Source organism: Biomphalaria glabrata, chromosome 12, assembly GCF_947242115.1.
Source record: "Biomphalaria glabrata chromosome 12, xgBioGlab47.1, whole genome shotgun sequence".
Classification (NCBI taxonomy): domain Eukaryota; kingdom Metazoa; phylum Mollusca; class Gastropoda; family Planorbidae; genus Biomphalaria; species Biomphalaria glabrata.
Window position 1 is genome coordinate 2970386 of NC_074722.1, and position 26955 is coordinate 2997340.

At 34.0% G+C, this 26955-nt stretch overlaps 1 protein-coding gene across 11 annotated transcripts in view; it reads left to right on the forward strand.

Annotated features, from left to right (window-relative positions):
- The window catches only part of LOC106077564 (CAP-Gly domain-containing linker protein 1-like), an 81100-nt gene extending 54847 nt beyond the window's left edge, over nucleotides 1-26253 (forward strand). For 10 of the 11 annotated variants that reach the window (XM_056006591.1, XM_056006596.1, XM_056006599.1 and 7 more), the window contains 13 exons: nucleotides 1612-1700; nucleotides 5503-5668; nucleotides 6908-7123; nucleotides 7213-7416; nucleotides 9173-9310; nucleotides 9481-9569; nucleotides 9691-9811; nucleotides 10893-10945; nucleotides 14810-14852; nucleotides 15563-15737; nucleotides 17081-17255; nucleotides 17456-17625; nucleotides 18753-26253. In XM_056006591.1, coding sequence (XP_055862566.1) covers nucleotides 1612-1700; nucleotides 5503-5668; nucleotides 6908-7123; nucleotides 7213-7416; nucleotides 9173-9310; nucleotides 9481-9569; nucleotides 9691-9811; nucleotides 10893-10945; nucleotides 14810-14852; nucleotides 15563-15737; nucleotides 17081-17255; nucleotides 17456-17625; nucleotides 18753-18799 — 1686 coding nt within the window. In that variant the 3' untranslated portion in view covers nucleotides 18800-26253. The remainder of the gene's footprint in view (nucleotides 1-1611; nucleotides 1701-5502; nucleotides 5669-6907; nucleotides 7124-7212; nucleotides 7417-9172; nucleotides 9311-9480; nucleotides 9570-9690; nucleotides 9812-10892; nucleotides 10946-14809; nucleotides 14853-15562; nucleotides 15738-17080; nucleotides 17256-17455; nucleotides 17626-18752) is intronic. The other variant, XM_056006595.1, reaches the window with a different exon arrangement.
- Nucleotides 26254-26955: the final 702 nt, after the last annotated feature.

A 26955-nucleotide genomic window follows, 5' to 3' on the forward strand; every position in this document is an offset into this window, starting at 1 on the left:
GTTCATGTAAAATTGTCCAAAGACCAGTATCATTAATACAACACACACACACACATCAGAATGAGCCAATGAGATTGCAACTGCTAGGGAAATACTTGCATTGAAAGAGTTATTATTTTGGATTTTAAGCCAGGGATAAAAATAATAATATTCTATCTTCTATCAAGTAGTCTCATTTTAAAATATAACAGTAATCACATGCAATGACAATGTTAAACTTGTTGGAATTAGTGAAGATTTAACAACAACAAAAAATAAAAGAGATAGTAATGAAAACAGATTAATCAAGAGGTCAATAATTGTTTTCCTTCCTCTTGATCCTAGTGAAGCATCCATTTTGTTTGAGATCAATGTCTGTGTTGATTGAAAATTCCCTCAGGCCTTTTTTTTAAAAGAGAAAATCTGGAACAAACAGCGAAAATGAGTCCAACCACTTTGACTTGTCTCCATTTTGACTCTTTGTATTTATATCTCTATGACTTTTTCATCCTCCCACCTCTGTGACACCTGGCCAGTATTTCTGGAAAGTGAAAAATTAAAGAAATAAGAATATTGGCTTTTTTTAAAAATTCCTAAGTGTTATCAAGAGATTATTTTTTATATATATAGTTATAATTTTATAGAGTTAATTATTTCATTTTCTATAATAATCCTATAATTTTCTTATAAATCAATTAGATAGCTTAAAAGCCAATTACATAGACAATTAAGCAATTACATAGACAATTAAGCAATTACATAGACAATTAAGCAATTACATAGACGATTAAGCAATTACATAGACGATTAAGCAATTATATAGATTTCTAATGAATCTAGAACATGGCTAAATTAATAAGATAAATGAAAATAAATCATTTACATAAATAGCCAAGAAAAAAAATTACTTAATAAATAAATAAATTACATTGATAGATAATACATCCTTTACATAACCAATAAATCAACTGTAATATTTAATAAATCAGTTCCATAGCTTAATAAATTAATAACTTAAATAGCAAATAAATCAACTGTAATATTTAATAAATCAGTTCCATAGCTTAATAAATTAATAACTTAAATAGCAAATAAATCAACCACCTAGTATAGATAATAAACTATTTGCATAGCCAGAGAACTAATTATAGAAATAGTTGCAAATCAATTAAATAATGGCAACTCTGAAGATTAAGGACGAGAGCATTGATTCCCATGACTACAAAAACCCAGTTGCGACCTGCATTTTTTTCCACATTTGATGCAGACAAAGCTAAAAGATTAATTACATAAAAAGCTGATAAATCAAAATGTTACATGGCTGAATGACATTACGAGCAAATAAATTAATTGGATTGATTACTTTTAACTGTTACTTGCTAGGTGATTTTTTGTTCTATTTTGTATAGTAGCTGGTAGTTAAGTTTATGTCATCACCATTGGCAAACTTCATCATAAAGATTTGGTTCTGAGTCAGGCATCACTTGGGACTAGTCTCAAAGCAATCCTATAACATAGCCTTCCTACTTTTACAATGTTCTTTGTCCTTGTCATCATCATCTGCCATGTTGTCGTTTGTTTATTTGTTTTGTACACTTTGGTCATCCTTGTCCACATTTTGATGCTAAACAGGAAGAGCAGTTATCAGAACTGATGAAAAATTCCGGGGACAGCTCGAGTCAGCTGGCTACTCTCAGTGATCAGCTGATGGACAAGAATAGGTTAGTTGACCCACTAATACCCTCCCTCCGTCTCTCTCTCTCTCTCTCCACCCCTCCCCCACCCCTTCTATCCAGTCCACAGATCTCTGTACTGACCAGGTCCTGACACTCAAGAGATCATACAATACAGAACATCATAAATGACATTTTTTTTACTATATTCAGTAACTTTTAACTCAATTAGCGGTATGATAAATGGCTGTCCATCCTTTGATGCCTAGCATGTTGCTTGTAACTACTTTGTAGAGTCTTAAAGCATAGACAGCCATAAGTCATCCAGTTTGATGAAATAAAATAAAATACAACTGTTAAAGTTATAATGTTTATTAAAGAACAACTTGAAAAATAAGCTTCTTTTCTGCGTTTTTTTCTGACGTATGATCTCTCAACTCCTGTGTGTTATTTTATTTATTTTTTTCTGGGTGGTTTGCAGTTGTAGAACTTTTTCCTCTTCAATATTTTCAGTGGTTGAGTTTTTTTTTTTTAATTTGTCTTTTCTTATGAGATTTTTATTTCTATAAAAAAATTATTTCTATATCAAGTTCATGTAATATTCTGATTGAATACAGTAAGTCAAATCAAGAGAGAAACAAGTTGCTAATGTATAGTTAATGTTATTGTAGTGTTGGTTTATATAATCTTTTTTTTTCTAGATCTTCAGTACATTTGACACGCTTGGATTGAGTTTTATGACTGCAAAGCAAAGCTATCTTTGTGTACTAACAGTGATCTGAAGTTATAAAGATATGAATTAGAGGTCCATCTTTTTTTTGGACATTTTATAGCTAATCAGTGCCGTTAATTTGAAGGAATTTATCCTTATAGCTAATCGATGCCATTAATTGGAAGGAATTTATCCTTATAGCTAATCAATGCCATTAATTAGAAGGAATTTATCCTTATAGCTAATCAATGCCATTAATTGGAAGGAATTTATCCTACTCTTGATCATAGCTTTAACTTTAGACTTTCCGTGATGGTACACTAACTGTATACTCTCCTTTGCAATATGCCTCTAGAAGCACCCTATGTAGTGTTTTAACCAATAATTGTAAACTGCTGTAGACTGTTGTATTGCTGTAAACTTGCATGCCATTTTTAACACATATCTTACTAGCCCTAAGTTGACCTCTTTGGTTCGTTTCAGTAACTTTCATAAAAGATATGCTCTTAATATAACGCATAACACATTTTTAGTTTGCCTTTTTCCATCAATTTTTTTTTAATTACGTTCAATAAGTGTCCCCCCCCTTGCAAATAAAACATCCTATTGTATGGTTAATGGTTCCAGGTTTGAGGTAATGGTTAGTCAGAAATTTTATGCTGCATTAACATTCCTTATGCTAATAAAATAGTCTGTGTTCCTTCTGAAAAAGCAATTTAAAATGTTGCCAGGAACTAACTTGTCTTTTTTTTTTTTTCTCAACTTATCCCTCCCAAATCGCTTTCTGTCATTCCAGCCACGTGAAGTTTACACATGAAAACTTGGAAAGACATTAATGCAATGTGTCTGTCTGGAATTCATGATTTGTTATAACTTCCAATGATTTTGTTTTCATTATGTATGATTTGTACTTTTACTTTTGAAATAACTCTTTGTACTTTAATGTCTTTAACAAGAGTGATCTTTCCCAAGTGGCTCACAGTTATCTTTTCGCCGTCACCTGTACAAGCCTCATGATACAATGACATATATTGTCTGAACACTTTATCTTTCTAATGCAATTTTTGTTGTTTAATTTACAAAATGAACTATACATTTTTCTTTCTATCAGGTAAAAAAGAAAATAAATATTTAAAAAAAAGCACTTCTATGATCAAAGTACTTTTGGGGTAATCTATTGCTTGAAGACTGAAGCCCTCTCTATACATGCAGCTATTATTTAGTCAGGCTTGATCCTTTTCCCCAATGAGAAATTAGCTGGCACTTTCTATACAATCTATAGGCTTTGTTAGAATAGCTATTAGCTGGCACTTTTTATAGAATCTATAGGCTTTGTTAGAAAAGCAGCTAGCTGGCACTTTTTATAGAATCTGTAGGCTATATTAAAAAAAAAAGTAGCTGGCACTTACTATAGGCTATGTTAGAAATTTATTAGCTGGCACTTTTTATAGAAAAAATATTATTGTGGGCATATATTTGGCTAAGATTTTATTATAAGTTTGAGAAAGGTGTGTGTGTATGATTTTATAGCAAGGAGACAGCTGGTATTAGGGTATATATAAAAAATTTATGTGTACTATCTACTATGTTATTTGTCATTGAAGTCAGTTGAAAGGTGTGTCTTATGGAAGGATGCTTACCATGCATTTACATTTGAAAGAAAATGTTTCCTACTAAATTCCTCGTGGTTGAAGTGTTTGTTAGGGCTGTTCATTTGGCATCTTGAAGAAATCTCTGTGTGTGACACTTTATTTAAAACTAAGAGTGGCATTGTACCTGTCCACACGATCATCTCTCCATGCACCTACTGTCACAAATACTATAGTCTGATTGTCTTTATATGACAAAGCTTTTGACTATTATATCTTATTAACTATATTTAAGCATAAAACTAATTTATTGCATTTGCATAAAGGTATAGTTATTGTTGGAAAGCCACACTTGATAGCTTTATAGCCATAACTAAACATGGCATCTATTAAGGCAGCCAAAACGCAATAGCTATAACACTTTGCTAATGACAGTCATAATACAATAGCTGTAAAATGTCCATAACATGGAAGCCATATAATCTCTTGTATTTTGATAAGATTATCCATTTAGTCAACTTTGTATAATTTCCTAAAATTTTATAATTTATCGCTTTCTTCCTCTTCGGACATTCATTCTATACACATGTTCATATAAACTGTTTGTTGTAATGCAACTCAGCTCTCTGTGTTGTCATGGCATGGTACTAACCAGACAGGGTACTAACCAAGACATGTACACACTGGCCTAAAAATACAAGCATAATTACATCTATATAAATGTTGACTGGCTGTGTAAGTATTGTGTGTTTGGTGAATGCTTGCGCATCTCAGCATGTAACATGTAATCGAGGGGACTGTATGCTTTTGCTGTCCCAAACTTAAGCAGAGTTATTTGCTAGAAATATTAGCACACTGAATTGACAAATGGAAAGATTTCTGTTTAAAAACTTTGAAATGATAGCATGGAATAGAGAGAATTGTGTTTAAACTTTTCATGTAACTAAGCTTCTAGTAGATGGAATAGTCCTTGCTTTCGTTGTTTTTAAGATAAAATTTATTATTTTTTTTTTTTAATTTTTCTTTTCACTTCTGTTAAAATTTACCTATAGATTTGGCTCGAGGGTTTATGTGTATTTTCTATAATAAATTTTTTTTATTTTAATTTTTTTTTTGCTTTCTTTTTTAAAGATCTAAAATACTTGACCTTGACTAATTATCCACAGTCCCATTACAATTTTGTTTTTAAAAAGTATTTTTATTACACAGTACCTTCCATGTGTTTGACTTAAAATGAGCTTAAAAGTATTGGCATTTAGTTTAAACTTTTATCTAACATTTGTTCCCGCTTTTTATTTTCAAAAAATTTATTTTAAAAAAATAAATATTTTTTTTAATCATCTAAATAAAGTTTTAGAAAGTTTGAATGTTTGATATGAATTATTGCAAAATATTGTATTCCAACAATTCTTTAAATAATAAAATAAAAGGTAATTAGTATTTAAAGGCTTGGCTGCAAGAAAAACGAATATCTGAAGGTGGTCCTATTCTCAACAGAAATAATACTGCCGAGCTTAAATGAATGTTGTTGTTTCTTTGTTTCCTCTAGAAAAATCGGGGATCTACAAAACGACTTGTTGAGCTCTTCTCAAAGTCTAGCTAAAGTAGAAGAGAGCTACGCAGCGCTGCAGAGGGAGGTGGAGAGGCAACTTCAGGAGGCAGCTCAAAACTATCAGGGCAAACTTGCCCAACAGCAGGAGCAAATCGTAGAATTAGTAAGTAGTACCTGGGCCCTGATTCAGGCTTTGATCAGTCCTCCTGAGATGTACAGAAGCTTTCATTAAAGTAGCTCCATATACTATATATACCACAGAGATAAACGGTAACACAATGACTTAATGGCAATACTTTATTTCCATGCACACACGTATAACCCACACATATTACAAAGTACACTTGTATACCCCACGTTTGCCAAACATGACTTGCTGTAAACTTAAAGTTCATAAAATTGTTACTCATCAAACGTCTGTCCCTCAGGATTGCATCTGTACTCGAGAAGCAGTCGTGCTCCAGTTTTTGTTCGAACTAGCGATAAATAGAGTGCAACAGGCGGGTGAAATACGAGCCTACGGTCATATCTGTAGTATGTTTTGTATCTGTAGTATGTTGTATAAAGAAATGCCCATAGCATAATTTCTTTATGCTATGTATATGAGTAAAATAAAATGTGTAATACTCTGCACCTTTTAATACCCTGCACAGCTGACATTCATTTGTAAAACTTGTTTAACTGCGAAAAAGAGAATCCTGTAGAAATTGTTGTTGTTGGCCTCCTTCAGCCGTAGGTTCATCTCGAACATTTTGGAGAGACACTCCTGTCCAGAAATATTGCAGGTTAAGGTGGCCCTCGCTTTGGTGGTAGAGAAGCCGGCCATTTTCGCATGGCATGCTTTTCTTCCAGAGCTGAGGTCCATGTTTTTTTGCTTCCCATAGCTTTCTTGGTCACTGTCTCTCTCCATCTAGTGCGGTCTAGAGCTATGTCTTCCCAATGGTCAGTATTGATGTTATTTAAGTAAGGTCCTGTTTTATTACATCCATGTAACGGAGATGGGGGAGACCAGTTTTTCTTTAGCCAGTCGCGAGTTGTCCATAGAGAATGACTTTCAGGATGCAATTTTCCTCCATCCAACAAACATGTCCAAGCCAGCGCAGGCGACATTGTCTGAGGAATACCCCTTCTTTAATCTTTGTATTGGTCAACTGTACTGTGTTTTTTTTTTAATCGATGGTTCATACTTTCTCTCACACCCACAACTACTGATCAATCACATCTCATGAAAATAGAAGAAAATAATATAGGCTTTCATTTATACTGACTTCTTTTTTAACCCTAATCCTATTAGATGAATACTTGCACAATTCTCTTATTATATACTCATTTCTCTTGTCACACGCACTATTCTCTTATTTCATTCACATTTCAGAAATTATATCTTTAATTTGTTTCCCAGAATGCAACACTAGACAAATTGAAATCTAAAACATCACAGCAGCTAGAGACATTAGAATCAGAGAAAAAAGAAATGGTTGCCGCCAAGGAGGCAGAGGTCAAGTCACTACAGCAGCAAGTGAGTCAACTGAATGAAGAGTTGACCAAACAGCAAGACAAGACAACAGCACACAAGCAGTTGTTGGATAAGGTCACAGCCGAGAAGGAGGCAATGCAGGTTAGTTGCACACTGGGACAGTTAAGATGCGTACAGCGAAGTTTCGTACATAAAATGTAATTGAAATCAACTCCCGTCTTTTTGTGCAGTATGAGAAACAGCAGGCAGAGAAACACTTGAAGAGAGTGGAAGCTGAAAAACAAGCATTGAACGTAGAATTGATTCAGGCCAAAGTGGAGCTGGCCAACATCCAGGAGGCTGGAGAGAAGAACAAAGGGGCCAGTCGAGAGTTGGAGGACAAGGTGGAGAAACTAACGCTGGAAGTGGAATACATCACTAAAGCTAAATTAGAGGTCAGTCAAGAGTTCAATACTACCCTATATAATATCCCTAAAGTAGACTGTTCTTGTCCAAGCATTCATTGTCTCCTTATTGACTAATTAACATGCAGAAAGTCTTTAATTCTTAAACATTGTTAACCAATTTTTACAATTTTTATTTTAGTGCTTTAACCAGATATTTAACAATATAGACTGTCTAAAAAGGAGATCAGTATTTCACATGACTGCGAGGTCCTAGCTGTGATCTACATATCTTGTTGTTAGCAGGGTGGTTTCTTTTCATTCTAAACTTGTTGCCAGCAGTAAATATCTGTTGTGTCTCACATTTGTATCTCACTGTCTCTAGCTGTCTCTTTTGCAAGCTGCAACCAATTACTATAGAACTCCCAAGCATACAATGACAGATACTTGGGAAAAGCTGCTCCAAGTGCTCAATTCAAATTAATGCTGATTCCTTGTTAAAACACTGTTCCTCAAGTAGTCACACAAGTATCCTTAGAGATTTATGCTTCCTAGATTGAAATGTATTCATAGAGATTTACTTCTTAGGTTGAATCAACAAACCACTAAGAGTATAATAAAAACCAATAGTCCAGTAAAAAGAATTGAACCAACCAAAAAGAAAACATTCTGCTATTCAGGGAGGTATAGATTGGTCAGCAGTGTGCTTAAACATTCTGCTATTCAGGGAGGCATAGATTGGTCAGCAGTGTCTTTATTGTTCTATCTAACTTGGGATGTAAGATGCTGACAAGTCTTAGAAGTATTTGTTGTTTGCAACATACAAGAGACAACATTGATGATTACTCTCTTATGTTTGGTCTATCACAACTTTGTTTCCGTTAGATTGAAAAGATTTCCAAAAAAGATTTGACTTTGTTTCTGTTAGATTGGAAAAGATTTCCAAAAAAGATTTCACTTTGTTTCCGTTAGATTGGAAAAGATTTCCAAAAAAGATTTGACTTTGTTTCTGTTAGATTGGAAAAGATTTCCAAAAAAGATTTCACTTTGTTTCTGTTAGATTGGAAAGATTTCCAAAAAAGATTTGACTTTGTTTCTGTTAGATTGGAAAAGATTTCCAAAAAAGATTTGACTTTGTTTCTGTTTGATTGAAAAGATTTCCAGAAAGATTTGACTTTGTTTCTGTTAGATTGAAAAGATTTCCAAAAAAGATTTGACTTTGTTTCTGTTAGATTGAAAAGATTTCCAAAAAAGATTTGACTTTGTTTCTGTTAGATTGGAAAAGATTTCCAAAAAAGATTTGACTTTGTTTCTGTTAGATTGGAAAAGATTTCCAAAAAAGATTTCACTTTGTTTCCGTTAGATTGGAAAAGATTTCCAAAAAAGATTTGACTTTGTTTCTGTTAGATTGGAAAAGATTTCCAAAAAAGATTTCACTTTGTTTCTGTTAGATTGGAAAGATTTCCAAAAAAGATTTGACTTTGTTTCTGTTAGATTGGAAAAGATTTCCAAAAAAGATTTGACTTTGTTTCTGTTTGATTGAAAAGATTTCCAGAAAGATTTGACTTTGTTTCTGTTAGATTGAAAAGATTTCCAAAAAAGATTTGACTTTGTTTCTGTTAGATTGAAAAGATTTCCAAAAAAGATTTGACTTTGTTTCTGTTAGATTGAAAAGATTTCCAAAAAAGATTTGACTTTGTTTCTGTTAGATTGGAAAAGATTTCCAAAAAAGATTTGACTTTGTTTCTGTTAGATTGGAAAAGATTTCCAAAAAAGATTTGACTTTGTTTTGTTGCCTCACCTCCAGGCTGAGAAGTCGAGGGATGAACTCAAGTCCCAGAAACAGGAAGTCATCCAGGAAAGAGATGCACACGCACAAGAGGCAGTCAAGCTCAAAGAAGAGGTTCAGAAGAAAGGGAAACAACTGGAAGACTTGAAGACTGAGGTGAGCTCCCTTGGGTTGTCATATCTCTTTATTTTAAGCTATCATATTATGGCGTTGAGAGTTACCTTTATGTTAGCTGGATGTCAACTGTAAAAAAAACAGCTTTACTTTAAACTTTAATTTTTGTTTTAAATGTGTATCTGACGATAGTTTATTTATTCATTGATTAGCTGGACAAACTGAAACACGAGTCTGCAAGGAAAGCTGAGGAGCTGATGCAGAAATCTCAGACAGAGACTGAACTATTGTCACAAGAATTGTAAGTGTCCACATGTTAATTAAAACAACCAGCTTCAATCGGTTATTCGAGAATATATTGGTTAAGTGTTGTCAAAAACATTAATGTGTTGACTAGAAATTGATTTGTTTATTAACTTCAGAGAGTCACTGAAGATATCATTACAAAAAGCAAGTTCTGAGTCTGAAGCTAAAGATTTCCAGATAGCGGAGATACAAGCAGAGCTTGACCAGGTGAAACTTGCTGTACAAGAGAGAGACTTGGTGAGTGAGTTGATAAAACACTACTTTATGAAGTTGAACACATTAGTTAACTTCCAAATACCCCAATTTCTTAGTCCAGGTTCAAATATTACAATAAATATTCAAAACTTAGTATTCAATTAAATGCATGACATCGGAAAGCTATCTTTAAAACATTGAAATGATTAAAATAAAAACTCATACATTAAAACAGGTTTAAAACTCATTTTCTCAAATTTAAGTTGTCCTTTGTTTTTGAAGGGACTGAAATTAGGGCACAGCTTACATTTGGGACCCAGCTTACATTTGAGGCCTAAAATCAAAAACTCATAAATTGATAAGCGTGACATAGCTGCTAGCTGTGTGTTTCTTTGTCTCATCTAATACTGTTTTCAAAGCATGACACATGGTTAACATAAAGCAGATCAGGTGGGACATAATAAAAATGAAACATGTTTATAAATAACATTCGTCCAGTCTTTATTAGGAAAGAAAGAAAGAAAACGTTCCCCCTTTCAGACCTTGTGATGTTAAGGTCATCTGTTTCTTTGGCCAATGGTTAATGAGCAGGGTGTCCAGCACAACCAAATGCCTTTACTTTCCACAACCAAAAGCCTGATACCCATTAGAGTTGGTTGGACTCAGAGGCGCCCTAAAAATCCTGAAATTCAAAATCCCAGCCTTCAGAGATTTGAACCCAGGACCCCAGGTTCGAAACCAAGCGCTTAACCTCTCAGCCACCGTGATTAGAAAAGAAACTAAAGTGCAAATGGGTTTAGGTATTTCAGTGAGGTAAAGTTTTGCCTTCCACTTTAATGTAAGATATTCTTGTGGCTATTGGTTAGGTTGTCCTATTGGTGCAGGAGAAGAGAAAGCTGTAGTGTGAAAGGTAAAGAAGTATCGTTATATGCAATGTAAATAACTGGGGCTTAGACTCACAGCTAGATTTTTTTTTCTCTTAATACCCCCTCCCCCCATTCCCTCACCCTTCAAAACAAAAATTTTTTTAATTAGGTTCTCAGGTTGGGGTGTGACCTAGATTCAAGAAACTACAGTATTTCCATTTTTGATCAATTTTTGATTATTTGCTCTGTTTTTCTAGTTGAAGAAAGAGAAGAAAGAACTTCAGAAAGAGAAAGGAGAAGTGGAAGAAAAGTAAGTTTTCTGGAGGACTTCTTTACATTTCTTGAACATTTGTTTGACTACATTGAGGAACTTGATGGTTAGGCCATTGATTTAGTCAGTTGAGATAAATCAATGGTATCAATTGAAGGAACTAGGCAATAGTTAGGCTATTGTTCTAATGAGTTCAACTATTGATTGGATTATGCCACCATCCTATCCCACATTCTAAACAACTTTCTGAAATACTTTCTACAGAAATGTGATTCTTCTAAATAGATCTCTCCAACCTTCACTCTGGAACTTCAGCTCACTGACCTACATAAATAGCTGTATAACTTACTAACCTTGACATTGAGTTTTCATCGCAGAAAGTTGTTTTTTTTCTGATGTGTCTGCAGAAATTTTTTTTTAATACTTGACATAATAAAAAATAAAAAACAACGGACATAAATGATAAGATACTAATGATAGATGTATATTTAATAAGCTTTGTTTTGAAGTTATGTTAGTTAATTTAATAAACAGAAGTTTAACTTGTCCAACTTTTTCTTTTGCTCAACCTCTGAGCAACTCTGACCTAGACTATACAGATTAACTTCCCTTTGTTTTTTGGTAAGCTATTTTCAATGTAGTTGGTCAGTATTTTATTTTGTTTTTTTCACTTGTATAATATTTGTGTAGTGTGGTCCTGCCTGGTAGTTGTTTTGTTTTTCTTTAAATTTATTTTTCTTTCTACCTAATCTTCTAAATGACATGGTAATGTATGCTTGTAATGCTTCACCATGTATTGCTGCTGGTACTAAACATTGTTGAGGACAAGTAGTTGGCAAGACTCCTAACAAATCGCTTGCTCCTTAAGAAAAAGATCACTCAAGTAGTCAGTCTACTAGGTGATTGACCCCTAACAGATCTCTAGCTCCTTAAGAGAAAGATCACTAGATGATTGACATATATCAGAATAGATTAGCTAGAATCAGCATATCTGTGTAGTTGATTGAGCATATAATATTTGGATTGGTCAGAATCAGCATATATGTGTAGTTGATTGAGCATATAATATTTGGATTGGTCAGAATCAGCATATCTGTGTAGTTGATTGAGCATATAATATTTGGATTGGTCAGAATCAGCATATCTGTGTACTTGATTGAGCATATAATATCAGGATATCTGGATTGGTCAAAATCAGCATATGTGTATTAATTTACTTGTGAAATGTAAATGTCCACATTTGAACTTAACACAGATGCAAATACACCGTTTTACTTTAAATATGTATCAATAACATCTTCTAGTCCGACTGGCCAGTAGATGTAGATTATATTGTTAACCAAGTGTAATGAAACAACAAATACTAGTCTACCAATACCATGGCTTTATTCGACAAAATTAGACCACAGTAAAAACTGAATGAAACCAGCACGTCTTGCATAACACTGATGCAGTGCTATACACACACACACACTGGACATGAAACACACACTGGACATGACCTTCTGACACGCTAGACGCACACAGAAAATCAACTCAGTTACAAATGCCCTAAAAGTACAAAACAACAATGGTCCCTTTTTTTAAAATCTTGTTCAAAGTTGTGGGTATAAACTTGACAGGCTTCATTGAACATACCCAAGAAGTCTCTTGTCAACAGGAAAGTTCTGCTGTTTGTTTGCCACATCAAAAGAAAAAAAATGCCCCCAGGAGACACTGAATGGAAATACAATGACTTTTGTTTCTCTTAGACACTTTCCTGATTTTGGCATTACTGGAGAGTCACACTTGATTTTCTAATAATGATGCTAAAGCCTTGTAGTTTGAGATGATTTAGGTAAGATTGTTTGGTTTAACTGGATATGAAGATCAGTTTACAGTGGAAGCCATTTATTTGCTCCTAAGAGGTTGAGAACTCCCCCCCCCCATTTGCAATGTTCAGGTGCCCAAAGTGGAGGTCCCTGCACAGAACAGTGGCGGTTACAGTATAGGAATATGAGACAAGCACCCCACAGTTAGCTCTGTTCTCGGCCACTTGAAGCGAGTGGGACCCAGGAACGGGGACAGAGCGCTGTGTACACGGCACGGCCCGGTCTGGCCCAGTCAACCGATATGACCGTCTACCATTGAGAGCCCTCAGACAGGACAGGGGTGAAGAGCCCCATGTCCAGGCCTGGTAGTTGGATAAAAGCCTTTCTAACCACCAAGGGGATAATGGCGCCGAGGCCCTACTGGACTTTACTGAAGGTGCCCAAAGAGAAAGTTTCCTTGACCAAAACACTCAAAACAAAGTTTGTCCATTGGAAAAGATGTTATGGCCTTATAACCATACAGAGTGACCATTTTCTTGTGCACAACTGGATTAATGATTGGATTCATATACGAGACTGAACAAATGTTTGTAGTCAACAAAGAAAAATTCTTTTAAAACAGGAACACAGATGAGAAAAAGGTTAATTCATTATTTTAAAGTCCTTATTTTTTTGCATCTTGTGTTCTGATATCATCTGAAAGTTTCCAAAGCAGAAATATTTACAGTTCATGAACAAAATGCATAACACATAGATCTGTCTTCTTCTGTTAATGCCTACATCTTCTAACTTATACGACTACATCTTTTAACTTATGTGGCTACATCTTTGAAGTCATATGGCTACATCTTTGAACTTATATGGCTACACTTTTGGAGAGTAGATAGTAACTGGCTTTATTTACATTTTGAAGTAAATTAGATGTTGCTATACCAACCAGTGTAAAAAATATTTTTATAGACCTTTACAAAAGGAACATTAGACAAGAAATATTTATTGGTGCACATGTTTTTATGTCTTGCATGTGTTATAATTTTCTTGTTTTTTTCACTGGATTATATTTTACAGACGTAGGCCAGTGTATTGTTGTTTGTCTTGTGTTTTGATATCTATTAGGTTACACAAACTTTGTTGCTTTGTGGGCTTTAAAAATAACTGGTGATTTTATAAAGTACAAGTTTTATCTCAGAATTTTTTTAAAACCACTAATTAGAAAAGATGTAGAATTAGATTGCACTTTTATAGCCATAGCTTTTTTTTATTCAAATTTTTTATACTTGTGTTTATTCAAATCTTAGTTGTACGCTAAGTGTTGACTAGAAAGTGGACGCTAGGTAGAAGTTGTGGAACTAGTTTGGTCATTGTGAATCTCATGGTCAATGGGAATCTCATGGTCAGTGTGAATCTCATGGTCAATGGGAATCTCATGGTCAATGGGAATCTCATGGTCAATGGGAATCTCATGGTCAATGGGAATCTCATAGTCAATGGGAATCTCATGGTCAATGGGAATCTCATGGTCGTCTTTCTTATTTGAAGTAATACAAAATATATTTTTCTTGTAAAGGGAGTTCAGAGAAAGATTTTTTATCTTTTTTTAATCTCTAATATCAGAAAGCTAGTTTAAAATAGATATCTTAAAACTGAATGAATTTTTCTAAATACCCTTACATTTTTTTTTTTTTGACAGAGTTTGAAGAATTTTAGAATAAACACTAGACATATTTGACTTATTAATTAATTTAAACTACACAATTTTTTTTTTTGGTTTAGTTCCAATGCATGTTGAAGTTTTCCATTCCCCTTCATTAGCATTACCTCCTCTCTTGTTAATGCCATTGGCAGTAAGCTTAGAATTATAACTAGATTCATTCATAATGACAAAGTCTGCAATAAATTTATTTTGCCTCTTGAAATAATAATTAATGGATAAAAATGAAAATCTTGGGCTTTTAAAAAATTGAGAAGAGAAATTGCTGAGAAACAATGTTGTAATTGTAGCCACACATTCTGTGAAACTTCTAAACTAGTTAGTGTGTTGTGTACCACTTACAATGTAGAATGTTTCTCAAGTCATTTGTGTTGGTTTCAGGTGCAGGCAACTGATGAAAGAGTTTGAGAAACAATCCCAGAAGGTGAGCCGATTCATTCTCTACTTTATGTTAATGTGAAGGGTCATGACCTTTTGAGCCAGGAATTTTTCTTGAAAATTGAGACTTGTCCAGCTCAGATCAATAACCGTTCACCACCCCCCTCCCATTTCACTAGATCCTATCAAATCTTTAAGATCCACCTGTTCAAAATGTTTGTAGATGAGAGATTGTAGCTTTCTAACTAAGTATCTTGTCTTAGCCTTTACACACTAAGTATCTTGTCTTAGCCTTGACACACTAAGTATCTTGTCTTAGCCTTGACACATGAAATATTAAACTTCTTCATCTCTGCCTGGGATTCCATCTGGCTCTGGGTGAGTCTCTCTAACTGTCCCCACGTCTTGTTTATCAGCATTAAAATCTCAGTGCCATTATTTCTTGGCCATTCCTCTCCTTGGGGCTCTAGATGAGAGCTTGTCTTGTATGCAAGCTCGCGAAGTGTTTAGCCTATCTATTGCCAGCATCTTTGAAAGAATATCTTTTACAGGCTGCTTCTTTGCATCATTAACTTAATTTTAACAAATTCAAGGACTTGAATAAATAGAAAATTCGTGAGAATTTTTAAAATCTCATTTCCCAGTTAGAAGTTTTGTTCTGTCAGTGTCTTCTCACAAGTGCCATGTCAAGAGATTCTGATCATTTCTTTGTCATTAATTAATGTACATTTATTTGTTTGTGCTTTGTGAATATAGGCAGGTGAACTGGACGCGCAAGTGAAGACGCTGAATGCCACAGAAGCTAAACTCAAACAGAGAGTGGGTACATTGGAAGGGGAGATCACTCAGCTACAGAATGACCTCAGCGCCACCAAGAAGCAGGCTGCAGAGGCTCAGACTAAACTTGCAGCAACTTCTGCTAACTTACAAGGTTACGCATTGTGTTTTTATTTTGTTTTTATTTATTTGTTACATTTCTTTCGTACATGTCTTATGTTGTTGTTGTTGTTGTTTCTTTATTGCGTAATTCTTATGTTGCTGTTTCTTTGTTGCATATGTCCTATGTTGTTGTTGTTTTTTTTGTTGCCAATGTCTTATGTTGTTGCTATTTCTTTGTTGCATGTCTTATGTTGTTGTTGTTTCTTTGTTGCATATGTCTTATGTTGTTGTTTCTTTGTTGCATATGTCTTATGTTGTTGTTTCTTTGTTGCATATGTCTTATGTTGTTGTTTCTTTGCTGCATATGTCTTATGTTGTTGTTTCTTTGTTACCTATATATTATGTTGTTGTTTCTTTGTTGCATTTATCATATGTTGTTGTTTATTTGTTGTATATATCATATGTTGTTGTTTCTTTGTTGCATATGTCTTATGTTGTTGTTGTTGTTTCTTTGTTGGATTTGTTTTATGTTGTTGTTTCTTCGTTGCATATATCTTAGTTTGTTGTTTTTGTTGCACATGTCTTACGTTGCTGTTTCTTTGTTGCATATGTCTCATGTTGTTGCTGTTTCTTTGTTACGGTACTGTTTCTTATGTTGTTCTTTGTTGCCTATGCCTTCACTTTCTATCATTGAAATGTATAGACCGAAAAGGAAAAAAAAAATTTAGTTTTATGCAGTGTTCTATAATTCTTCAGGAACTTGCCTCAGCCCACCAAATAAACCCTATAAATGAATACTTCATTTTAAAAAGTTAAAGAGTTTGATGATGTCATATAAAAGTGATAGTTTTAAAGCTTTTATTATGAGGAGTAGGTAAATTTTTTTGTTTAATGTTTGGAAATATTTTTTTTCCATTTGTGCAGTTTTAAATAATGCCATATTGTTGTTTTTTCACTAGCTAGTATTATAGAAGATTATTTTATCTAGATTACAATTTGTTAATTCATATTAAATTGCAGCGCATCAAAACTATTTCAATGTCTACTATTTCAAACAAAAAACAGTTTGTATATTAGCTGTCATTATAATAGTTATTGGTCATGTGAAGTTTAATACATTTTTGTCTGGTTAAATTAATGTAGAAGTTAAAAAGAACTTAGGGAAAAAACACAAACTTAGACTGGAATGATGACAAAATGGCTCAATCCATAAATTTAAAAAGTTATTTGTTTTACATCGCTAATGTATATTATTTTTGGTTGACTGTATGCTGTGACTGTATGCTGTGGCTGTATGCTGTGGCTGTATGCTGTGACTGTATGCTGTGACTATGCTGTGACTGTATGCTGTCTTTGTTGGATGATGACATTAAGAATGCCCATTGTCTTTGTCAGGTGATGATATGTATGCCCAGTTAAAAGAAGATGCTGACCTGGCCAAAGGGCAAGTGGACTTCTTGAACTCTGTCATTGTGGAACTCCAGCGGAAGAATCAAGACTTGCAGCACAGGTTGTCAGTTATGGAGGACTCAGGGATACACACAAACGGGGAATTTACAGAACCAGTCGAGTGAGTTGACATGCTGTAAATATTCAACTGGCCTATACAGTTTGATTTACAATGCACTTTTTTAAAAGCTACCTCTTCTTAAAGATCTGTTTCATAATTGCTTTAAAAAATATCTATCTCTGTTTCTTGTTAGAATAATAGTAAGATTTAAGCTAGGTTGCCTCTGAAATTACTATAATGACAAATAAATGTTATTTTAGGACTCCATCTAGAGCTCGTGCACCGCCTCGTCTTTTCTGTGACATTTGTGATGTGTTTGACCTACACGACACAGAAGACTGTCCTAAGCAGGCCATGTCCAGCAGTCCAGAACCTACCAGATATCACGGTGATCCCAAGAACTCGCGTCCTTACTGCGACATATGTGAAGGTAGGCAACTCTTGTGTGATGTGCTTTTTTATTAACCTAATTGTAGATATTTGAAAACATTCGTTATTTCACCATAATAGTTAAACAGTATTTCCATGTTTTGAAGCACATTCCAGACTTCTGAGAGTTGTATCCCTTTACTTATTTTTGTAAAATTAGCAAAAATAAGATTAAATTATCCTGTTTACGATGAAATAAAATTAAATTATGAGCTAAAGAAGCTGCTTTCTATCTAAAAGTTATTTGATTTGTTTTAATCCTGGTTCAATATATGGGAACAAACTCTTTATAGAGGTCCTGAATGTGTTTATCTGCATCCATCAAATCACTTGCACTGCCATACGACTGCATTTCCTCATCACTTGTTTTCCTATCACTGCACATGTCTGTCATCCTTTTAGTTCTGTCCCCTACCTCAGCTGTTCTCGGGTGGCTCTTCTATGTGACAGAACTCTCTATTGAAATATTTAAATAAACTTTTGATTGTTACATTTACCCATGTACTTGTAACATCAGACTGTTAACATTTACCCGTGTAAACATCAGTCTCTTTGACTGTTAACATTTACCCATGTACTTGTGACATCAGACTCTTGACTTTATATTATCCATTGATATTCAAACAATATTCGTTATGATAGAGCAAGTGTTAAGGAAAGTTCTAAATTAACTCACAAATTTCCCCATCTCTGTTCAGGAATATTTGGGGCAATTTTTGGGGCTGGTCACTTTAATAAAATGGGGTTTGTTATGAAAAAAAAAAGTTAGACAACCATTAGTCAGTATTGAAAATGACTGATTCAGATAATTTGACTTGATCAATATTGCAAGTGACTGATTCACATAATTTGACTTAATCAGTATTGAACTGACTGATTCGCACAGTTTGACTTAATATCTCCAATGACTGTTTAACACATTTGACATAATTTTGCTAATGACTGATACACACAGTTTGACTTAATATTTGCAATGACTGATACATGACTGATACACACAGTTTGACTTAATATTTTTTCCCCCATCTCCTCAGCTGTCTTTGTGACTCTCATATTTTTTTTACCTGAACATTTGAATCCTAATGCTCTTTAACTGAATGACCAACTAATACTTTGCATCTTTCACAGCGTTTGGTCACTGGACTGACCAGTGCGATGATGAGCAAATGTTCTAACAGCTCCTGGCCACGACCTGTTTGAGTGTGTGTGTGTGTTGCCGTGCTAACTGCGTGGATTGCTTTGTGTTCTTGTTATTAAATGTGACGACGAGTCTCACACAAGGCGCAGACTGCACAGGATTTTGTGATGCTCAAGTGGTTCAGGATCTACGGGTGTGACAAGATTTACTTCAGTGTACAGTTCTGAACTGAATAGATGCAATGCATTGGTGCTAACTTAGAGATCTTCTAATGTGAGAAGCCAGCCTTTTCTAAGTCCCAGAATGTATCTAAAATAGAATGTGCCAAACTTTTGAAATCCTAGGTTTTAAATGATTTTAAGAATATACGAATATAATTTAATGAGCTTTGCTAATGACACTGGATCTGGTGTCATTGATATTTATAGGCAAGTGAATACACACACACAAGCATATTTGTACATAAACAAAACTTCAGCTTTTAGATATATTTGGGAATGGACTTCCATGTCTTAGTGTTGATTCAGAAACTTGGCACATTTTGTTTCATATCTTTGGTGTGATTTTCTCTTCATTCCACTAGGAGTTAGCTTAGGAATCAAAAAACAAAATCAATTCAGTGTGACTGAAACACTAGACAGAACAGTATTTAACTTTGGCTAGCCATAGCATGGAGACAAGGTTTTGTGATGATCTGAGCTTTTAAAAAAAAAAGTCTTGACCTGAAACATTGCAGCGTTTGACCTCATGGCCTCACTGAGATGAATTTTGTGTAGTAGAAACTTGGGAATGGATGACATCTAAGGACACACAGTACAATGAAGTTATAAACTCAGACTGCATACAAAACTGAGATTAAACTGTAATTGTCACAAGTAAGTTGAGCTGCAGGACAATCCAATACAGTGACTGATTTCTTTTGTTAAAAATAGGACTCTTCTGTGAATCTTCAGTCTGTGAAGATGTGGATTTAAGTAGTGAATCAATCAGTTTGTGAGGATTTGGAATTATGTACTGAATCACTCAGCTGGTGAGGCATAGGTTAATAGCTGGTATCACTGACATATATATTTGAAACACTGGCTAATACAAGCTCTTTGGTTTACTACCCTGTGGAGATGTTTATGTATAGATATTGAAACCAGAATAAAAACTTGTAAATACTCTCTGAAATACTGACTACTGGTGCATCAAATCATGAGAATACTACATAAAAATGCTTGCGATTGACTTCATACTCTCTTTGATAAAGACTAACAGAAGACCACATGATATTTAATAATCATCAGTCTACAGTTACAACCAGACTAGCTCTCTTATAATGTGAGTTGCTGTTATGGAGATTTCACTTTGTTTCTACTGTTGATGCAGTTGTTAAAGCCAATACCATTACATTTCCATTGTGTGTGTTTTGTTCCACTTTAAAACACTGGGTCTTTCTTTTTATTTTACCCTCAGAAGACTTTGAATCTCTTGGGGGGACATTGTGCCACAAACATGGGAAGGGGAGAAGAATGTCTGGACATTCAAAATACATCTTCAGTGTAACAGCCATGTTCAATTCATTATATGCACAAGAACATTGTAAATAGAAGAACAGTTGTTGACTAGAAGGAGAAATTGGTGTGTGTGTGTGTGTTTATTTTTTGACTGGACACTAAAGAGTGACTGAAGTGTATGGTGATCACATTGACTTTTAAGGATAATAGATTTCAACTGTTCTTGTGTAAATAAATTCTAAAGTTTAAGAAGCCTCCTGAAGTAACTCTCTTGACACACAAATTGTGTACATAGTCTGTGATGTAAATTTGTATTTTGTAAAAAAATATGGATGTATTTCAACCAGCACAGGTTTCATGTGTCAAGGTTGAACTAAATGTGCATGTATCTGGCCAGCAGCTTAGTAACAAGCCTGGTCAATGGCACTGCAGCATAATTATTTGTGTGGCTGTTAAGTCACACTGTTATCAGCCAAATTATTTTGTTTCATGGCCAAAATAACATTATTTCCAATGAGATGGAAGCATATTTAACATTGTAAGCCTGCTGAAGTTGTCAATGAAAAATATGTTTTTTGTTGTTGTTGTTGTTTTTGGATATAAATGGTTAATCCTAATATAAATTATTTAATTTCACATTTTTGACCAGATTTTTCATGTGTTGGTGGGCTTGATTAATTTTTTCTAAGACTGCAGTTGGGTTTAATTCAAAATATTGAATAAGCTTCTATAAAATGTGGACATTTTTTTTAAATAAATGGTATATGTGAAAATGTGATTAAAAAGTGATGTATATTATATGTGTGAGTGCTGGTTAGATGTATGCCATTGTTGTAAGTGACAACTTTTGAAAGCATCCCCTGTAAATATTGGATGTCTCAGGAAACCCTGAGTTGAAAACATCATCTGTGAGATTGATACAAAACCTACATTTCTTACATGTAACAGTAAAAATGTTCAGGATTGTAACTGCTACAACTCAGTAACTCATTCTTGAAATTTTTAAATCATATCTCATGTATACAAAGAGTAATATTATATAGTCAAGTGACAACTTCATTTTGTTGCTATCTATAAATGCTATCTACATTTATTATACCTATGTAAAGTATTTATTGCATTGTAATATTCCTGATAGAAACCATTTTTATGATCATATGACACTTGAGTGAATGGTGTGAAAATATTTGGATGACAAATACCATAATTATGTCTAAATGACATATGTATTGATTAGACTCAAATGATCAAGGGTTGTAGACCTCATAATATTTATTCCTAAGTTATTTATTCTACATTACATCACCTATTCACTCTGGCTCACTGCTTACCGATGGAAACATGACAAAGTGACTATGTAAAGCTATAGATCTGGAACTGACTACACTTGTACATTTTATAATATCAAATGGATAGCAGCAATTATGTCTTGGATGTTATCATTGTATGCTTTTATTTGTGGCCACATTTCTTGTCATTCGCAAGCCAGTATATATTTTCTTTTAGATTTTCAACTCATTCTTAACTCATAACGAATGAATGTGCTAACAATTCATTTTTACAAATTATTGATATCCTGAATTGGAGAAAGAAAAATCTTTCGTGTCCAATTGTTGACATGTCAGCTTATCCTTCAGCTTTACCACTAGGTTTTTAATTGGATGGATGGCCCATGGAATGATGCAAAAGTCTGCAAAGGTTGTTTTTTTTTTTCCTGTTACATAAATATGTGAAAAGATTTTTTTTTTGTGATGTTGAATTTAGCTTTAAGCTATTTCAGAAAATAATCTTGAATCTGCCACAGTGTTGTGTCTAGGATAATAATATAAGTTGAAACCTAATTCTACCATTGAAATGTTTGGACAGTTACATGTTTATTTAAACACCACATTTTACTGACTTCCAATTCACTTTGTGGGCTATGGTGACTTTTTCTTCAACTTGTAGAAACTGAGCTACTTTTAGATCTTGTCAAGTCTGAGCTACCTTTATATCTTGTCAAGTCTGATCACATGGTATGTGTGAAATAAACAGGTGTAGTGTTTGAAACGATCGTTATGTTTTTATTTACTCACCTCTGTAGTGGCACAGAATCATGGCAGCAAGTACATGTTGGAGCTCTTCAGAAAAAGAGGGGGGAAAAAGTTAAACTGAACTATGTGTACTTGATTAAGACTTGCTGTAATATGTGATGTCATCAGACAATCTGGTAATCAAACAACTTACAGTTGAGAGGGCCAAGTGCTTGTAATATGTGATGTCATGTTAAATCAGACAAACTGGTAATCAAACATCTTATAGTTGAAAGGGCCAAGCGTATTTTGTGATTATTCATTATTGCACCAATATATCTTCGGTATATTCTGGGTTAGGCATGACATTTCTGTGTTAACACATCTAATTATTTCTTCTTGGGTTCAGAGGTTTTATCTGACTTGTCAGTCCACGGAATTAGTTTAGGCAAATTTTTTTTTTCTCTTCTAAAATTCGGGGTTATTCAATGTACCCGTATCTTTATCAGATAGTTCTTTAGTTTCTACGCACAAAGTTATTTTTGATCACCTTTTTACAAATATTTTTACTTTAAAATTAAAATTGTTTTTAACATTATTAAGTATTTCCTTTTTTTTTAAAAAAAAAAAAAGAGAAATGATAATATCACAATGAAATACAATTTCTTAATGTTTAAAACTTTGACCAGAATGAAATTTGAAAGGGAAATAAATGTCCTAACTTTTGAGTCTGTTACATTAGCTTTGTTAATTAAGACGCTATGAATGGTTCAATATGCTTATATGTGCAAGTTTAAAATTCTTGTGTGTGATATTTGTGTCTATTGAATTGTAACATTGCAGTCAGTGGGACTCAAAAGCATTTTCTCTCTCAGGCTCATTTCATCCAACATAAGTCTTGATGATTCATTTGTTGCTTTCCCCTGTATTTATTTTCTTCCCTCCCTTTGTGACTTCAAGAACCAGAGTTTTAGTTCACTTGAAAGTTGGCAGGAACCTACACAAGGAGAAATCATCGCTTTTTTATTTTGACCCTGAACTTTGCTTTGACAAATTATGCAGGTCCCAACTGGGTCTGAGGAGGTCAGCTGAACTTTGTCTGCTTTGTGACAAAATCTACAGGTCTAAACTAGGTCTGGGTAGTCACCTGAACCTTTCTTTGTGACAAAATCTGCAGGCCCCAACTTCCGACTCAGAAGACATTATTATATATGAAACAAAAGTTAATGTAACAAAATGTTAAATAATTCAGAGTTACTTAGTCCATAGTTGATGTTGTTATTCTGTCTTGGAATTCAAAAATGAGTACTGGTACCAATAGCTACAGTAACTTTTCTCTGGTAACTGTGCTAGACACATAATGCCAATGCTTCAAAACCTTTTTTTCTTCATTCTTTTTGTATATTATTCTGTTGATCACAAACCTGTCTACAGGTGACATTATCTCTGCGATAATATCTCTGTGCCATGACAAATTTGTAATTGTTTGTGGGCTTCCTGTCTTTCTCATGAGTTCATTCTCTGCTTTGTTCATTTTCATTTCATTCTCTGATTTGTTCATTCTCATATGAGCTCATTCTCTGCTTTGTTCATTCTCATATGAGCTCATTCTCTGCTTTGTTCATTCTCATATGAGCTCATTCTCTGCTTTGTTCATTCTCATATGAGCTCATTCTCTGCTTGGTTCATTTTCATTTCATTCTCTGCTTTGTTCATTTTCATGAGCTCATTCTCTGCTTTGTTCATTTTCATTTCATTCTCTGCTTTGTTCATTTTCATGAGCTCATTCTCTGATTGGTTCATTTTCATTTCATTCTCTGCTTTGTTCATTTTCATGAGCTCATTCTCTGCTTTGTTCATTCTCATATGAGCTCATTCTCTTCTTGGTTCATTTTCATTTCATTCTCTGCTTTGTTCATTTTCATGAGCTCATTCTCTGCTTTGTTCATTTTCATTTCATTCTCTGCTTTGTTCATTTTCATGAGCTCATTCTCTGCTTTGTTCATTTTCATTTCATTCTCTGCTTTGTTCATTTTCATGAGCTAGTTCTCTGCTTTGTTCATTTTCATTTCATTCTCTGCTTTGTTCATTTTCATATGAGTTCATTCTCTGCTTTGTTCATTTTCATATGAGTTCATTCTCTGCTTTGTTCATTTTCATATGAGTTCATTCTCTGCTTTGTTCATTTTCATATGAGTTCATTCTCTGCTTTTTTCATTTTCATATGAGCTCATTCTCTACTTACCAGTAATTCATTCTCTGCTTTGTTTATTGCTTGACTCAAACATTAACAAGTTTGGAGTGTCTGTAAACCAAGCCATTTGTTTTAGAAGGCCTCAAACACTGATCTTCAACGTCACACAGACCTGTGATGTGGCAACACGCTATTGGTCTGAACTGCCCACACGTTGCAGGTCAGTGTTCAGGTCTTCTATGCCGATTAGTCTCGCTGCACATCAGATATCCCCCCCTCCTCCTCCCCCCTGTCTCTCTGTTCACTTCCTTCATTAGAATTTTGTTTGTCCACCAAGTAGGTCAAGGTCGCTGAAATAAAATCTTTGCGCAGGCTTCAAATAGTTCTCTGAAATTCAAAAATTTTTTTGATTGTATGATTGCACCTATGTTTGAAATCAAATAGCATTTCTTAAAAACAACATGCTTTTAGTTTAAAGTTTTTTTGTTTTTTTTTATTGATATCTGCTTTGACATTTTTAACGAATTTATGGCAGACCCTTGGAAAAAACTGGTTTCCATCTGTGACCTAAATAATGTGACTAATGTTTCTGTTGTGTTTTATTAAGAATTTTTTTTTTATATATTACAAAATAGACTATCTGATATGATTTGATTTCCAAATTTAATATTTGTCAAAAATGTAATTATGTGTCAATTTTGTAACTGATTTGCTCAATTCACTTCTGCCATTGAAAAGAAAAAGTAGAATCTAGTACTCATTATTTATCTTTCCCTCATTTTTGTTAATATCAAAATAAATATTTCATTTCTTACTTAAAAATTCTTGTGATAAAAATGAAACTCAATATTGACTGAGCTAGTTTATTCCTAGTGTTTGTGACGTTTCTTGTTAGTCACAGCTAATTTAATCTTTAGAAGTTTAGCAATAAAACTAAACTTTGAATGACAGTTTCAGCAGAGTATTTATTTGGCCAACTAACTTTGTGCAGTGCATTGACTTTCCTTCCAGAGACCTAACTTAAAGATGGATGTACTAGTTCCTTCACTATTATCTCTAGCTCTAGCAGTACGGATATTCCTAGCTATTAACTATCAGTCTAGAAACAACCAATGTACTTTTGTTACAACTGTGTACTATTGTTACAACTGTATACTTTTGTTACAACTGTTATCCAATAGACCTTGTTTTTAATGATTTAACTGTATAGAATTTAGCCCTTGTTATTTAAAGGGAGAGTGATCCTTAAAGGATTACGAGCACGACATGGCCTAAATTGTGCCGATGTGCCTAAACTCAAACTCCCAATAGATTTGTCATGTTTCATTCTCTTACATAAAATAATGTAAGTGTCCAGTAAGAGACCAAGTTCCTGGACCTCATCATTTGACTTGGAATATAATCTCTGATTCTACCTAGCCTATAATGTTAAGATTGTTAGTAATTGTAATAGCCACACATTATCAGAGTATGCTTTGGCTACACAACTTGTTTTATAGATGTCTTGAAAAATGCCATTGCCTGTAGCAAGTTGACTGTTTAAGTTGTTTTATCATTTTGTTTAGGCAGCCATGATTTTTGCTTGAGACTTGTGTGCAGTGACCTACTTGTTTAGTTTTGAGTGTGAAGTGTTAGCCTCACAGCCCTATCCCCTCCCCCCCTCCTGGTGTTGGCCATCTTGAAGCTAAATGATGTTTGAATCATAGTGACATGCCAAGCTCATGATTTCCTACTGTAATACTCCTAAAATGCTATGCTACTGACTAATAAAACACATTCTGAAGAAGTCTATTGTTTGTTGTAATTAGTACATCTGTAGATGATTTTTTTAATAGAAAAAAAACAACCTAGTTGTGTTTGTGTGGAAAGAATGTATTCTATTCATAAGACTTCATAGTTCATTCAGTTAGTATTATTTCTAATGGAGATCATTTTTAAATATACATTTTTGCAATTTTTAATAATTAAATTTTAAAAATGTTAAAGTAGAATTGATCTCTAGGGAATACTAGAAAATAGTTTACTTCCATGTATTTGTTTTTAACAAAATTTAACTTGTAACATTTTTAGAAAGCTGTTTATACAAAAATTGTGCAGGTAGCACTACCACTATTTAAATAGTAGTTCATAGAAAAGATTCACAATTCACATTTCAGTAGAATGTCGTTTATCTAGACATCAGTCATCCAGAACATCATATATCCGAACTGCCTATTTTTAGTTTTACAGTATGATACCTTAAGGTTGAAATGGCACCTGAGTTAATCTTTATAGCTTTTATGGAGAATCTCCTCTACTGCCAAAGAAGATTGAATTTGGCATGCAGTCCTCTCCCATGTGGGAAAAGTGTCCCACCCAGTGCAGCTGTCGAATGGTTATTTGGGCTTCAGCAGAACATAGTTATTTGTAACGTAGTCTTGCCAGTGTATACTCATTATCGTGTGAAGACATCTTTGATGGAAGCATTCGAAGAGCCTTTGATAGAGCA